The sequence below is a fragment of the Podospora bellae-mahoneyi genome, chromosome 7 (genome assembly GCF_035222275.1).
Source record: "Podospora bellae-mahoneyi strain CBS 112042 chromosome 7, whole genome shotgun sequence".
NCBI lineage: Eukaryota > Fungi > Ascomycota > Sordariomycetes > Sordariales > Podosporaceae > Podospora > Podospora bellae-mahoneyi.
Genome location: NC_085886.1, coordinates 27,865 through 41,400, shown reverse-complemented (window position 1 = coordinate 41,400; position 13,536 = coordinate 27,865). Strand labels below are relative to the sequence as shown.

The 13,536-nt window shown below is 51.1% G+C and overlaps 7 protein-coding genes and 1 non-coding gene across 8 annotated transcripts; 5 read left to right on the top strand and 3 right to left on the bottom strand.

Moving 5' to 3' along the window:
- Nucleotides 1–76: 76 nt before the first annotated feature.
- Nucleotides 77–2,161, bottom strand: QC761_704920 (uncharacterized protein). The gene is made up of 2 exons (XM_062882065.1): nt 755–2,161; nt 77–679 (listed from the first exon to the last, which is right to left on the bottom strand). Exons 1-2 carry the CDS (start codon nt 1,932–1,934, stop codon nt 210–212), a joined length of 1,650 nt encoding a protein of 549 aa, XP_062727709.1. The 5' UTR covers nt 1,935–2,161; the 3' UTR covers nt 77–209.
- Nucleotides 2,162–2,614: 453 nt separating this feature from the next.
- Nucleotides 2,615–3,686, bottom strand: QC761_704930 (uncharacterized protein; the record flags this gene model as incomplete). The annotated part of the gene is made up of 2 exons (XM_062882066.1): nt 2,615–3,471; nt 3,551–3,686. 2 exons carry the CDS (start codon nt 3,684–3,686, stop codon nt 2,615–2,617), a joined length of 993 nt encoding a protein of 330 aa, XP_062727708.1.
- Nucleotides 3,687–3,867: 181 nt separating this feature from the next.
- On the top strand, nt 3,868–6,772 carry QC761_704940 (uncharacterized protein). Its single transcript, XM_062882067.1, has 9 exons — nt 3,868–4,193; nt 4,255–4,663; nt 4,732–4,881; nt 4,937–4,981; nt 5,044–5,110; nt 5,165–5,411; nt 5,502–5,604; nt 5,680–5,810; nt 5,878–6,772. Exons 1-9 carry the CDS (start codon nt 4,081–4,083, stop codon nt 6,470–6,472), a joined length of 1,860 nt encoding a protein of 619 aa, XP_062727707.1. The 5' UTR covers nt 3,868–4,080; the 3' UTR covers nt 6,473–6,772.
- Nucleotides 6,773–7,100: 328 nt separating this feature from the next.
- QC761_704950 (uncharacterized protein) lies at nt 7,101–8,166 on the top strand (the record flags this gene model as incomplete). The annotated part of the gene is made up of 4 exons (XM_062882068.1): nt 7,101–7,183; nt 7,249–7,413; nt 7,495–7,601; nt 7,659–8,166. The coding sequence occupies exons 1-4, from the start codon at nt 7,142–7,144 to the stop codon at nt 8,164–8,166; spliced, it is 822 nt and encodes a 273-aa protein (XP_062727706.1). The 5' UTR covers nt 7,101–7,141.
- A 145-nt stretch (nt 8,167–8,311) lies between these two features.
- Nucleotides 8,312–9,492, top strand: QC761_704960 (uncharacterized protein). The gene is made up of 2 exons (XM_062882069.1): nt 8,312–9,138; nt 9,200–9,492. The coding sequence occupies exons 1-2, from the start codon at nt 8,612–8,614 to the stop codon at nt 9,408–9,410; spliced, it is 738 nt and encodes a 245-aa protein (XP_062727705.1). The 5' UTR covers nt 8,312–8,611; the 3' UTR covers nt 9,411–9,492.
- Nucleotides 9,493–9,729: 237 nt separating this feature from the next.
- On the top strand, nt 9,730–11,672 carry PNPLA8 (Calcium-independent phospholipase A2-gamma; the record flags this gene model as incomplete). The annotated part of the gene is made up of 6 exons (XM_062882070.1): nt 9,730–10,021; nt 10,085–10,349; nt 10,407–10,492; nt 10,553–10,719; nt 10,789–11,027; nt 11,081–11,672. The coding sequence occupies exons 1-6, from the start codon at nt 9,811–9,813 to the stop codon at nt 11,670–11,672; spliced, it is 1,560 nt and encodes a 519-aa protein (XP_062727704.1). The 5' UTR covers nt 9,730–9,810.
- Nucleotides 11,673–12,528: 856 nt separating this feature from the next.
- QC761_0100940 (uncharacterized protein) lies at nt 12,529–13,388 on the top strand (the record flags this gene model as incomplete). Its single annotated transcript, XM_062873107.1, has 2 exons — nt 12,529–13,199; nt 13,319–13,388. 2 exons carry the CDS (start codon nt 12,529–12,531, stop codon nt 13,386–13,388), a joined length of 741 nt encoding a protein of 246 aa, XP_062727703.1.
- A 33-nt stretch (nt 13,389–13,421) lies between these two features.
- On the bottom strand, nt 13,422–13,536 carry QC761_0100930. The gene has a single exon. It is a non-coding gene; the product is annotated as a tRNA-Leu (tRNA).

Below are 13,536 nucleotides of genomic sequence, written 5' to 3'. Positions count from 1 at the left end.
AGACATCTGAGAGCAGATCTGAACCACTCTGCCTTGCTGCAGAGTTGGCTTTGATGATCGAAGAGAGCCCTGACGGTTTTGCGTTTCGATGAATGTATTGACATGTCACAGCTTCGGTAATTAACGGTAGATAAAATAGACCACTGGAGTCTGTGGATCAAACCCATCATGTTCTGTTGTCAATGATGATGTTGAACCCAGGGGCATAACTAAACGCACGCCAGCCACTTTTCCAGCACCTGCCCTTCGGCATAGTTGCCTTCTCCCCTTCTCCCTCCTGTCCGACTGAGGCCCGGCCGAATCACGAACTTGGCCTTTTGGCCTGTGACGCACTCTTTTTCGGCCACATTGGCCAACTTGCTGTCTAGTTCAAAGTTGTCGCGGAGGTCCGGGTAGCAGAGATAATACCAGCTCTGCTGACCACACAATGTTTCGTCAAAGGCGATGGCTTTTGTGACAATCTTGCGAAGCATATCCCGCACAGCAACCATGGGCAGGCGGGAACTGAACGGATCGATGAGCTCCTCGAGCTTGTCAGATACATCCAGGATGGTCTCCTGGACATCGGTGGCTTTGGGGCCCAGGGTATAGATCAGAGAAGCGGTAGCTGCTTTCCACTGGTGGAAGTGGCGCGTTTTGTCTGGTTCAGAGGGTTTGATGGACGATGCCAGCGCCACGCCTTCATCGTCCCGTTCGCGGTTAGCACACAAACACCACACCTTCTTGCAGAAGAAACGGACGAGGAACAACACACTCAGCTTTTCGAGTCTGCTCTGGTATCTCCCCGCCCAGCAGGCATTCCCATGGGTCGTCGAGCTAACAAAGACAGCACCATGTAGGACTTTCCAGATGGCCGCCTCGACAAACCAATCTGATGCCGCCTTGTCGAGCACCATTCGATCATAGCCGGGACATATTTCTTTCAGCTTGTCCCCGCGGGCCTTGGCCCACTGTTCCATCTTGCGCGCACCCAAGTCTCCGATGCTCAGATAGCAGCGAACAAAATTGTGTACCTCAAAGGTCAGCTCTCGCCATGCCTCGAGAATTCTGCTTTCCGTCATCTGCAGTCGGGATTGCCCGAGCGGTGTCTCAGCTGCCATGCCGGCAGAATCGGCTGCCTTGGTGCGGAGGCGCTCGATGAGAGCGTTTTGGGCAGCGAGCTGCTCCTCGTAAGCGGCTATTTCTGGCGGGAGGACCTGTCTGGCCGCATTGAGCTCTTCCCCCAGCCTGACGATCTCCTGGTCTCGCTGCGTGATCTCATTATGGGCATGCTCGATCTCGTGCTGGGCCTGGCGGAGCTCCTGTTCAAGGTAGTTCATCCGATCTTTTGCTTGCTGCCAGGAAAGGTCGGATGCGATGCTGGTGCTGGGCACTGGCTGTGGACTCGGGATGGTACTGGTGTCAATGGCGCTGTCAACTTGCTGGAGCAAAGTGGTTGCGATAGCCACGGTACCGCATTTGGGCACACTCCCTTTTCGATTGTGCTGCTCAATAACTGGGTTGGCGCTCATGCTCAAACGAGATGCCACGACTTCGAGAGTTGACACGGTTTCGGCCTGAAGCTTCGGTGGAACAGCTGGAGGGCTGTCGAGAGAGACAAGTCCATTTGGGTTCCTTTTGCCCAACTTAGAGGGCTGGTCCGCCACTGAGAAGCTGCTTCGTGAACCAGCGACGCTCACGATACCACCGTCAAAACTTTTGTTTGACACTCTTGGTGACACAAGCTTCGGCTTCTTCTTTAATCGATACCATGCGGACTGATGGGTTGTTGGGCCTGCTGAAATGTCGTGATACGAAGCCGAATCCCTTGAACGAGAGTGTTGAGAGGAATTGCCACCAGATGGCCTGAGCGACCCGTTGAGACGGTCATCGTCAGGCAGCACTGTTGGTATGGGAAGTATCCTCGCCTTCTGAAACCACGAAGTCGCGCTCATGCTACTTTCGTCTGCTGTGCGTGGCCTTGGAACTCGACGATCCAGTGGTTGGGATCTCTGATGAGTTGTTAGAGGGTGGATAATTCTGTCCGGTCAAGCTTCGTTCTCCAAGTGAATAGTCCATATGACTGACGAAGTGAAGAAAAGGAAATCTCCTGAGCCCACCACATCCCCCATCCTGGCAACATGGTTGAAATGCATGTTCTTAGCTCTGTGCCTTCGAGAATTTTGGCGCCCTCAGCCTCAAGAGACTTGTGCTACCTGAATGGTGGTTTGTACACGGGGGTGTGGAAGCAACATGCATCACGCTATTGACATGGAGGCAGCCACAACGACGCCATGAACGCCTCAGGCTAGCCAGAAGGATAGGTACTGCCTGGCCGCACTCGCTAAGAAAACAGGGGCCGCACAAGGGCTCGCAGCCTGCCTGTTGGGATCCATTCGGGTCCCCCATGACACAACGGGGCCAAAAATGAAGGTAATCAGAACACATTGCGGGTAACGAAATAGTATGAGTAGGTAAGGTAGGTGAGTAAATCTAGGCATTTATCTTGAAACTGTCGAATAGTAGGTCGGCGGAACACTCATGGGGGGCCGCGGGCAGCTGAGGTTTGAACTTTGGAGTGAGGGCGGGGCACTTTTAAGCTAGCCGAGCTATTATCTCACACACCCACCATATCTCACACACCCACCACCAGCTGCACGACAAACAAGGTGATGTTCAGAATGGCTGCCAGCACCGTCACCGCCCGCCCTGCCGCCTGGCCTTTCATGGCTCTGGCAACCCCTTCCTTGATCCGCGGACCTGGCTGTGCCCCCAGCTTGGCCACCGACTTGTCGATTCGCCTCAATACATCTTGGGCCTCGCTTATCTCTCTTTCCTTGTCCCGAGCCACTGCCTTGTCTCCGATGGCGATGGCTTCATCGTGTTGATCTTCGAGGTCCTTGAGCCTGATGCTGTATTCCACCTTGGTCGACTCCAGCTTCTGAAGTAGACTGTTCCCAGCATTGGTGCGAATGAGATCGCGGCCCTCTTCGATAACTTGCCGTTGATAGTCAAGAACCACAGGTTCCTTTGGCGCCAGCTTACGGACAATGGACCATGCGCTTTCAGGAGTCCCCTCAAACTTCGTTACCCCCGCCCCTTTTTCTGTCAGGGATTTCCAGTATTTCTCACTGAGTTGCGTCTGACGTCGAAGACCCTCCCCTTCGTACTCGTCACGCAACATATACCACATTGTGGTTACCAAGACGACGTTGGCCATGGCAGAATCTCCAATCAAGGATTGAAGGAGCCGCAGATAGGTCCCAGAGGACCCGGTCATCCGGTTGTCGGTGATCTTGTGAAGGTACAACACACCTTTGAGTGGTATGCCAAGTGCGTGCTGGGTTGCCAGAAACTCGGTAATCTCAGCCAACACCTCGCCATCCGGTCGTTCAGTGTCATCAAATCCAGGCGTATCAACAACCGAGATGCTCCTCTCATCTCCGTCATCGTCTTCGAGAATCATTTGAACCAGTTGACAGCGTGAAGTCTCTAGATCAACGTTAGCAACCATGAACCTGGTAACTATGCTGGCGCTCCTGTCTGTGTTTCCAGTGGATAAGGTACTCACGAGAACGAAGAGTGTGTCCCTCTCTCACAGGTCGTTCGGTTACAGGACCCTTCTTCTTCAGCTGATTGATGAAATAACTCTTTCCAGCACCCGTCACCCCCAAGAGGAGAATGATGCCGTCCCTCTCGCTGTCCATGATGAACTTTTCTGCACTCTCTGGCGTTCTGCTGGCCAAGGTATGTCGGAAAAAGAATCGCTCTTTTGGGGCGAGTTTTATGAAATAAACCTCCTCCTCAAAGACCGATGGGATTTTTGACGTGGATGGGGGAGGGGTGGTTGTATCCCAGCCTTACCTTCATCGGGTACTGCGCCAAGCATGTCCTCCGAAGACCTGCAAGCGCTGTACCCCGGTTTCGAGCTGAGACGCGGGGGGGTGTTGACGGGATGTCTGGTACTTTGGCTGCGGCCCTGTTGTTGATCAGGTCATCCATCTCATCGATACCCCTTTACACCATTTTTCTGTCTATCTTTCACAAAGGAAAAAACGATACACCTCCAGTCAATCTCTCTGATAGCCATCCAACCACATCATGTCGTCACTACCCTACCGGCTTCGGTCTTCTCTTGCGAGTCCTAGCCCATCTACCAGTGGAGGCGTTGCTGGCGGCAAGTTTGTAGCCGTAGGTATCGACTTCGGGACCACGTGGGTTTTGCAATAGGTGAAGACAATACCTTTGTGTGTACTAACTTTGGGTTCATTACAGATACTGCGGTGTGTCTTGGGCCTTCTCGGAAAGTCCGGGTGATATTCATGAAATCACAGAATGGCCTTCCGAGTTTCACTTGAATGCAGGCGAGGACCAAGTGCCTACGCAGTTTGATCTCGCATCAGGTAAATGGGGGTATGAGGTCACACCGGAGATGAAGCCCATAAAGTGGTTTAAACTCCTTCTGCTCAAGGACCAGGATATCATCCGAGACGAGATCCGAAATTCGCGTCCTCTAAAAGACGCCCAGCAACAGATAAGAGCACGCGGGATGACTCCTACCGAGGTTGTGGGCTTATATCTCAAGAAGCTATGGGCACATACATATAAGAAGCTGGGCGAGATGTTAGTGATTGACAACCTGCCACTTCGGGTAGCCATCACTGTCCCCGCCATCTGGCCTCCCGTAAGTTATTTAACATCACCCATGACGAGCTTGGGTTTACTGGTGCTAACAGAAGCCAAAAAACGTAGTATGCAGAGCAGGCTATGAGAGAGGCTGCCAACATTGCTGGCATCACCGTCGACAGGGACATTGGCACCACAACGCTCGATTTGATTCAAGAGCCAGAGGCTGCTGGCCTGTCCATATTTCTCGACCGCCGAGACTTTCCTGAAATTCAGGTATGATATATCTCGAAGGTTTCAATTGTTTGGTGAGCTGATTGTGCCTTTCAAGCCCGGAGAGTCATTTGTTGTTTGCGATGCCGGCGGAGGAACGGTTGTAAGTTGTCCTTAAACTTGGCTCACGCCACCGTGGCTCCTGGCTAATAAAAGGTATTCCAGGATGTCATCAGTTACACCGTCAAATCCCTCAGCCCGTTTCGCATCGGAGAGTGCGTCAATGGCGACGGTGAGTGCCCTGTTTAGCCAAACAATCATGATCAATACTGATGCCTAGATCTAGGGAAGCTTTCCGGGGCTTTCAAGGTGGATGAAGCATTTGCAGCCTACCTGAAATGGGAGATAAAACTAAAGCTGGATTCGCTCGATACTGCTGAGCACAATCTGTTTGTCACCAAGGACTGGGAGATGGGTGCAAAGCGCAGTTTCACGGGGAACCCTCAACCGCCGAGGTTCTTTCTGACCCCCCCAACAAAGGCTTTTGGCAAGATAGACAGACTCAGAGGCAAAGGGTCCTTCTCTATCAGTCGGTGAGTGATGACGTCCCATCCTAGCTTTCCATTAACCATAGCACAATTTCCAAGACAGTGGCTAACCAAATCACTCTTGGTATATGGCAGAGAAGCAATGGCCGGGTTCTTCGACCAGTCTCTGGTTGGGATCCGCTCCCTGCTCACGGAGCAAATCAAAGGTGTTGAGATCCAAACGGGGAGAAAACCAAGGGTATGAACGTGGCCCTGCATTGCCATCAAGGTGAGGCGTTTGCGGAGCTTTGCCAATCTAACATGTGTTGACTAGAAAATCCTCCTTGTGGGCGGTCTTGGTGGCTCGCAGTACATCTACAATCAGCTTGACAAAGAATACGACAACAGCCCAACTGAACCAGGAATGACGAAGGAGAAGATCATTCTGAGACCATTCGATAAAGCGTAAGTGTCATACACCATAACCTTGACTCGGAAATGCTAGATGCGGCTAACATGATGGGTTCTTTAGTTGGTCTGCTGTCGCCCGCGGGGCGGTAATTCGACTTCTTCAAGACAAAATGTCAATGCTGTCAAGCCTCACCCCCGGTCAGCATCGTGTCATCTCCCGAATTCCCGAGGTCGTCACTCGAAAGGCAAGATATAGCTACGGCATTCAGAGCGAGGTGGCCGTGGCAGCCCTGCACGACTTCGATCCAGCTCACGACCGAGTGAAGCGGAACCCTGAGAAGACAGAGGTCACACGACGCATGGACTGGTACCTGAAGAAAGGCGACGAAGTGAGCAAGAAAGAGCCCGTCCTGTTTGGATATCACCAATACGCCACCAAGCAGACGGCCCAATCGAAATGTGTATTTGTCATCGAGTACAGCCAGTCAGACATACCTCCCAAAAGAAAGGATGAGACCGTGACGGAATTGTGTCGGATTGAGTGTGAGTGGGACAAGCCTTTTGAACAGTGGAAACCGGTGGGCAACCTGGCAGATGGGTGGCGGAAGTTTGACGAGATGTCACTGGCTATGAGATTCGGGGGACAGCCCAAGTGGACGATCCAGGTGGGTTCCAAGCAGGCGGAACACGATGTGAAGGTGGAGTATCAGAGTTAAGGAAAAATGGAGTCAACATCTTGGTGGGGAAATGCCTGGCCAAGTGGCCAAGAATGGTCTGATTGGCTTTCACGATGCTAAGAAAGGAGTTTCAGGGTCTCAACAGGATTGGCGTAATGATGTTCCAGTTTTTGCCGGGTATGTATGTATGTGCTCGTGGAACATCATGTCTTCATATCAAGATTCAATATTCAATGTGGCCAAGGCAATCAAGGTGTTGTAGAAGACGGGAAGAGGCTCTTTTCTGGCCTAGTTTTACCATCCGTTGGGCGCCATGCACAAATTCCATGCAGCTTCTGCTCTCAATGGCACACTACTGACGCATTTCGTCTCTCCGGATACCTTTCTTGGGTCATGTTGGTTGTTGAGGTTACACCAACTTCCGAATTCAGCAACCAAGCGCGGTTACCATGCAATGCCGATCAAAGCACGAAATTTTGGCAACTGTCAGGTAAGCACACCCTAGAGTGACTTACAAACCAGGATGAAATGAGCAACTAGTGTTAACAATCATTTTTGCTACTCTTCCCAGTGGGGATCCAGTAAATACTGGAGCCCTGCAACTTATACAAATAGTCAGTGATCCCCTCCCAATGTTCTGCGGCCCGGCTCTTTACATCAACCTCATCTTACACCCACAACTATTCGGTTCATTGTTTCAGGGTAAAAATGCCTTTCGTTCTGATCACTGGAGCCTCTAGGGGCATTGGGGTGAGCAATGTCAAAGCCATCTTGCTGATTTTGGTCAAAGGACTAACCCGCCATACCTCACACAGTACGAATTTCTTCGTCAGTACTCAAGTGATGCGAAAAATACTGTCATTGCACTTGTCCGCAACAAATCTGCCACAGAGAAAAAGGTGTCTGAGGATGCAGTCCTACAAGGGCGGCCGAACATTTACATCCTACAAGCTGATATCACCGATTACAATGCGTTGAAGGTACGAATGAATCTGAGAATATTCGAAGAGAGACGGCAGATTATTATATTGCGATGATTGACGCTAACGAATTCACATCAGCAAGCGGCTGCCGACACGGCTGAGATCACGGGCGGATCTCTGGACTACATCATTGCCAACGCGGGTCTTGTGCCAAAATTCGACTTGTTTCTACCGATTGGCGAACTGTATGTTCTTCAGACTTCACTTGTGGGAAATTCTTTTCTACTAACACTGCAAAACAGGGGCAAACAACCGGGAGAGCTCACCAAGACCTTCCGTGAGGTCTTCGAGATCAATGTCATTGGCAACGTTCATCTTTTCAACCTCTTTCTCCCCCTTATCCTCGCCGGTCACGTCAAAAAGATTGTCACCATAACATCCGGCCTTGCTGATAACTCCTTCACCAATCAATGGGGGGCCACTCCCGGTGCGTTGTATGCTGCGAGTAAGGCCGCCATGAACACTGTTGTTGCCAAGTTCAACGCGCAGTTCAAGAAGGACGGGGTTTTGTTTCTGGCTCTCTGTCCCGGGCCAGTGGAAGTTGGACATTATGACGGGGCTACAGCGGATGACCTAGCTGCCGTGGAACCCCTCCTGAGTATCTTCAAGGAGTATTCACCTGGTTATGAAAGGCCCAAGGCGCCAGAGGTTTCGGTGAGAATGATGCGGGATGTTATTGAGGCGTCAAGCTTGGAGAAAGGGGATGGAGGTGCTTTTGTCTCTCATTATGGAAACCAACAATGGGTGTAGAGGGAAGCCTCCAGTTCAGGGGCCGGGTAGGACGGCAATGTCGGATGACATCATATCACATTTCTGATAACCTACCTTACTATACTCCGCAAACCATCAAATTTCTTTTCTGATCAAGTATCTGAATAGCATCGTAACAGTATTCCAACTTTGCAAAACAATTCGTTGGGTGACTACAAGGTCGTGACGTTGAATGGCGGGTCATGACAACATCAACTGGTACGGGGATAAGCACCCACGCAGAACCAAGTTTTGCACATGTCAATAATGCAACGGCCAGTGGAACGCCAAGCGCGTAGAAAGCAGGGGGGGGTAGTTATCACTCAAATATATATATGGCTCAATGTAGCTTAAGTGATGGGCCCTCGAAAAGTCCTGTCTTCAGACCTTGACCATTGCCTCCCGCATACAATTCAATCTATCAAGCCTCCCAACTACGTGCAAAATGGCAAACACAAACAGATCCAATGAAACAGGCTTGTTAACCCGATGGGTTCCTGAACGCCTCAAGTATTCGCGTCTTTACCGCTGGTTCCTCCGCCTCACGCGCGTCCTGCAATTCCTCTCCTCCGTCATCTCTCTTGGCATCTTCTCTCAGCGCATGTACAAGGTATACCGTCTGGTCAACTCGATCAAAACTCGCCGCGGAGTCAACAGTGCCATCGGGGCCGTTGAGGGCATCCTTGCCGCCGCCGTCCTATACACGCTCATCACGACTGTCATGGCATTTCTTCTCAAGGGAGGTGGTCCCAGGTGGCTCCGCTGGCTCTGGGTTCTCTTCGATATCTTGTTTGTTGGCGCTTTCATCGCAGTTGCTGTTATCACATCGCCAAACGGAGGTATGGCTGGACCAAGGCACTGCTATGATGATAGAGATGCGGCAGACGCGGCAAACGTAACTGGTGAGACGACGACAGGCGATGATAGTTGTGACTTACCTTGGGGAACGTTCATCTTGGCTATCGTCAGCACGTGAGTTACTCCACAAGAAAGTCCCGAGGTCCACACAGGACACTGACAAGGAAGAAACCAGGGTTTTTCATGCCATTACAGCTGCTTTCCATGAAGTGCGCGACATGTATAGGAAGCACCACAAGGCGGGAAGTGACGAGCATGCCATTGCGACCCACCACCAGCAGATGAGGCGCTCCGATGGTGTACACCACGGACCTACCGTTGCAAACGGACACCAACAAACGCATATGGGTTATAGCAATGGAAGGCATGGTACCGCTAGGGTCTAAGGTTGGTTTTGAAGGGTAGTGCAACTGTAAAGGGTGTGGTTTTTTTGGCTGTATAAACGCCAAAAATGTGTTATCAAATGAACGAGTAGATAATCACTTGATTCAGTTCATCATGGGGGTTTTCAAGTTCAAACCGCTGCTCACTCTTTGTCTCACTAGTTCTCACATGACAGCAGTGGTGTCCGGGGTGCGTTGTATTTAGAACCCAATGGTGGGCCAGACTATGATCCTACGCGAGCTAAGAAATTCTTGGGTGGCATCACCCGACAGAATGGGGGTCAGCTACAGGACTCCCTGCTGACCTCCCAACAATGACTCTCCACACACACTCAGAGAACCACGCACTGGGACTTGTCTCAAAGCACGAATGGCCATCAACCTATAAATCAACGAAATGTAGATGATTCGGAGGAGACCAAACCGAAGGACATTTCTCTTTTTTTTTACCACTCATCTATATTGTAAAAATATGGCACGAACACAGTCAGTCTTTGCAACTGCATCGCACAGCAAACCGTTAGTCGCTCAAGCAGCAGATGCCTGCCGACATTGTATACGCGACTTGGACTTTGCAGGTATTGATGGCCCGGACCTGCGAGAAGCTAGCTACCGTATGTCGTCATATTAGGACTTGCTTCATCTTTTAGTCTACTAAACACATCACATGGCCGCAGTTCTAGAAGATGTCGACTTACAACTCCGCGTCCTGGAGCTGTACCACGATCAGTATTTCGACAATCCAAAATGGAGACACAATGCTGTTGCAGGCTGTCTCAGTTCACTCCTTGAGTATTTCGATACTATGACATTGAATAACTGCGACGCTGCCGTCAGCCAAGGCAACGAATTAAAGGCGTTCAAAATGCGGGTGAAAAGGGGCCTTTGTGACTTGAGAGAGCAAGCCAGAAAATTGGACAAAACACTCGGCTTTCTTTCAGGGTTGGTGAAATCTTCTGGGATCCCACCAAGCGTACAATCAAGCTAATGGGAGATCAGACCTGAGGAAAGTGGAGGTTTTCCACTGCCAGATGCAACGAATTCTAGGAATGTGCCTTCAGGTGGGCTGACTTTGCTGGCTGTTGGTTCGTGCCCACTGTTTCCAGGAAAGCAAGAAAATGCATTGCTGACAGCGGAGGGCATAGATGGTGGAGGCGTTCGGGGACTGGTCAGTCTTCGAATCCTAAAAGCCATTATGGATGAGGCCAATAGAGAGAATGGGACAAGCAAAGCAAAGACGCCGGCGGAGTGTTTTAAGCTTGCTGGAGGAACAAGTACGGGGGGCTTGATCTGCATTATGCTCTTTCGATTAGTGAGTTTGCTATGCGTGACAGAGTTTGGCTGAATGGTGACAAACCACACCGGCTAACACATTTTACAGAGCATGTCGATCGATGAAGCGATAACGGCGTACAAATCATTGTCACAAACCTTGTTCCAGCCCAGCTTCATCTCTAAATATTTAGGCGGTGCCTACATCAGAACGATGTTTGGCTTATCTTGGTACGAGGGCTCGTCGCTCGAGCATGCAGTCCGAGACGAGGTCGTTGCTCAGGGGCTAGATCCAAATGCTACTTTGCTGGACCACAGCTCTGTGCCAGGCACAGAAGGGTGTCAAGTGTAATTGCCTTTCCGTTCTCCCCTTGCAGAAAACAGCTTGCTGATGAAAGAAGCTTTGTCACTTCCGTCAGGTCAAGGGACAACTTCGCTCTTCGCTTTCGCTCTTACAGATTTCCCGATGGTTCACTGCCAACATACAGTTCGGCTACCATCATTCAGGCTGCTCGCGCGACATCGGCGGCGCCCTTTTATTTCCCCCCAGCAACGATAGGTAGGACGGAGTTCTGGGATGGAGCACTAGCAAACAACAATCCCGTGGATGAACTCTGGGCTGAGAAAAGCCTGTTGTTTCCCCGCTGGATAACAGATAAGCCGGTTGTCAAATGTGTGCTGAGTCTGGGAACAGGAAGATTTGACCCTTCGCGAAAGAAGCGGAGCTGGATTGCGTCACATCCTGCCATCTCCAAGGGAGCGCAGCTGCTGGAGAACCTGACCAATGTCGAAAACGTGCATCGCAGATTTGACCAGCTGATGAGGGCCGAGGGAGTGTGGTACTTCCGGTTCAACCCGCCAACCACAGAGGATGTTGATTTGGCCGAGTACAGAGAGGAAAAGCTGGCTGGGTTGGAGGCCGACGTGGAGAGGTATCTGGAGAGGCCCCATATTAAGGTGATGCTGAGGCTTTGTGCTCAATTGCTGGGCTGATGCTGCAGCAGGAGGTGCAAGTAGGTATTGATCGGCGGAAATGGAGTTGCTCCTTCCCACCTGTCAACCGTGCCCTTTGACGTCACCAATCGACATAAATAGTTGTAGACCGAATAATACCTACCCAACAAATAAACAACACAGCGCAAACTGGCACAACATGGACTCCGACATCAAGCCCTTCAACATCAGCATTTTCGGATGCCAAAATCGCCCAGCTGCATCACAAGCTGGAGCATGCCACTTTTCCCGACGAGACACCCTTGTCCGATGATTGGGCAGGTGGTATTCCCCTCAGTGACATCAAGCGACTGGTCAACTACTTGAAGGGCGATTTCGACTGGCGCCAGCAAGAGAGACGGTACTGAACCGTGATTTGCCTCAGTACACAACAACAATCCATGTCGATGGTTTCGATCCGCTCAAGATACACTTCGTTCACAAAAAGGGCAGTCGCCCGGGAGCCATTCCCCTCTTGTTTTGTCACGGATGTGAGTCAACTGCATCCGCAACACTCGGCAAGCATTCCCCACTGACTTGTACCTTTCCATAGAACCTGGTAGTTTCATCAAAGTGGCCAAAATTCTCCCTCTCTTGACCAATCCGGACAGTCAAGATCAGCCGTGCTTCGATGACGTTGCTCCATCTCTGCCCAATTTTGGCTTCTCATCTGGCCCTTCCAAGCCAGGATTTGTGCTCGAGCAGTACGCAGAATCTTGTCACAAGCTGATGCTCAAGCTTGGGTATTCAAACTACGGTGGGTTCCCCATTTTGGTTTTGTCTGCACATGCGGCTGCTGACAGCCATCCCATAGCCACACAAGGAGGAGACTGGGGGTACGGCATCACACGTTTTCATGGACATCAGATATGGTCCTGCGTCGTCGTCCGCGACCAAGAAATCTGGAGCCGTCTTGGCCAGTCACATCAACCACAACCTAGCCGTTCCTCCTTCCATCAGTACCATCCCACAGCATGGGTCCCTTGTGTACCTCAAGTATCTGTTTTCCACGTACAGCAAACGAGAAAAAGAAGGCTTGGCTCGAACCCACCGGTTTTGGGAAGAAGGTGCCGCCTACAACGGCCTCTACTGCCACAACCCAACCACCATTGGCATTGCTTTGAGGGACTCGCCTGTGGCCTTGTTATCGTGGATCTACGAGAAGCTCTACGACTGGACAGACTCTTACCCCTGGACAGATGACGAGATTCTTACCTGGATCAGTATCTACCAGTTTGCCAGTGCAGGGCCCAAGGCTGGCTGCCGCATTTACTACCACTCGGCAACTGCCAAGAAGGTGGAGGAATACAATCCGGGAGTGAAGTTGGGCGTGTCAACCTTCCCAAAGGACTTGTTGATGTCGCCAAGCTACCACTATCGGACCTTGGGTCCCCTGGTGTTTGAGAATTGGTATAACAGGAGAGGCCACTTTGCTGCTTGGGGAGTTCCAGAGCTCTTGGTTGAGGACATGAGGGTGATGTTTGGTGGCGTGGTCAAGAGCGGAGAGATAAACTTTCCTGGTCCGAAGTACGCTAAATATAATAAAATGCATTTGAGATTCCGATTCTCACCAACGCCCCTCGTTCTCTGCGTGCGACTTCTTGAGCGCATCCAGTCTCGACACATCGCATACCCAACTCCACCAGCCTCCACTTCCAAAACCCTAACGTTACACGATTCATGCCTGCTCGAAATCACGACTTCACACAAAAGTAGTCAGTCCTAGCCGATTTCCATCAATCTATCCAAGGTCAGATGGCCGAGCGGTCTAAGGCGCCACGTTAAGGTATCAACCTTGATTCCACTCCACCAAAAGATTTCCGTGGTCTCGTAAGGGGCATGAGTTCGAATCTCACTCTGATCA

Excerpts from the sequence above, each read along its gene's own strand:
- QC761_704920 (XM_062882065.1), bottom strand. The coding sequence starts at position 1,934 with ATGAGCGCGACTTCGTGGTTTCAGAAGGCGAGGATACTTCCCATACCA. Across the intron at positions 680-754 it reads GAGCAGACTCGAAAAGCTGA|GCGTGGCGCTGGCATCGTCC; the intron begins GTGTGTTGTTCC and ends GGGACGATGAAG.
- QC761_704940 (XM_062882067.1), top strand. The coding sequence starts at position 4,081 with ATGTCGTCACTACCCTACCGGCTTCGGTCTTCTCTTGCGAGTCCTAGC. Across the intron at positions 4,882-4,936 it reads GAGACTTTCCTGAAATTCAG|CCCGGAGAGTCATTTGTTGT; the intron begins GTATGATATATC and ends GTGCCTTTCAAG. Across the intron at positions 5,811-5,877 it reads CTGAGACCATTCGATAAAGC|TTGGTCTGCTGTCGCCCGCG; the intron begins GTAAGTGTCATA and ends TGGGTTCTTTAG.
- QC761_704960 (XM_062882069.1), top strand. The coding sequence starts at position 8,612 with ATGGCAAACACAAACAGATCCAATGAAACAGGCTTGTTAACCCGATGG. Across the intron at positions 9,139-9,199 it reads ATCTTGGCTATCGTCAGCAC|GGTTTTTCATGCCATTACAG; the intron begins GTGAGTTACTCC and ends GGAAGAAACCAG.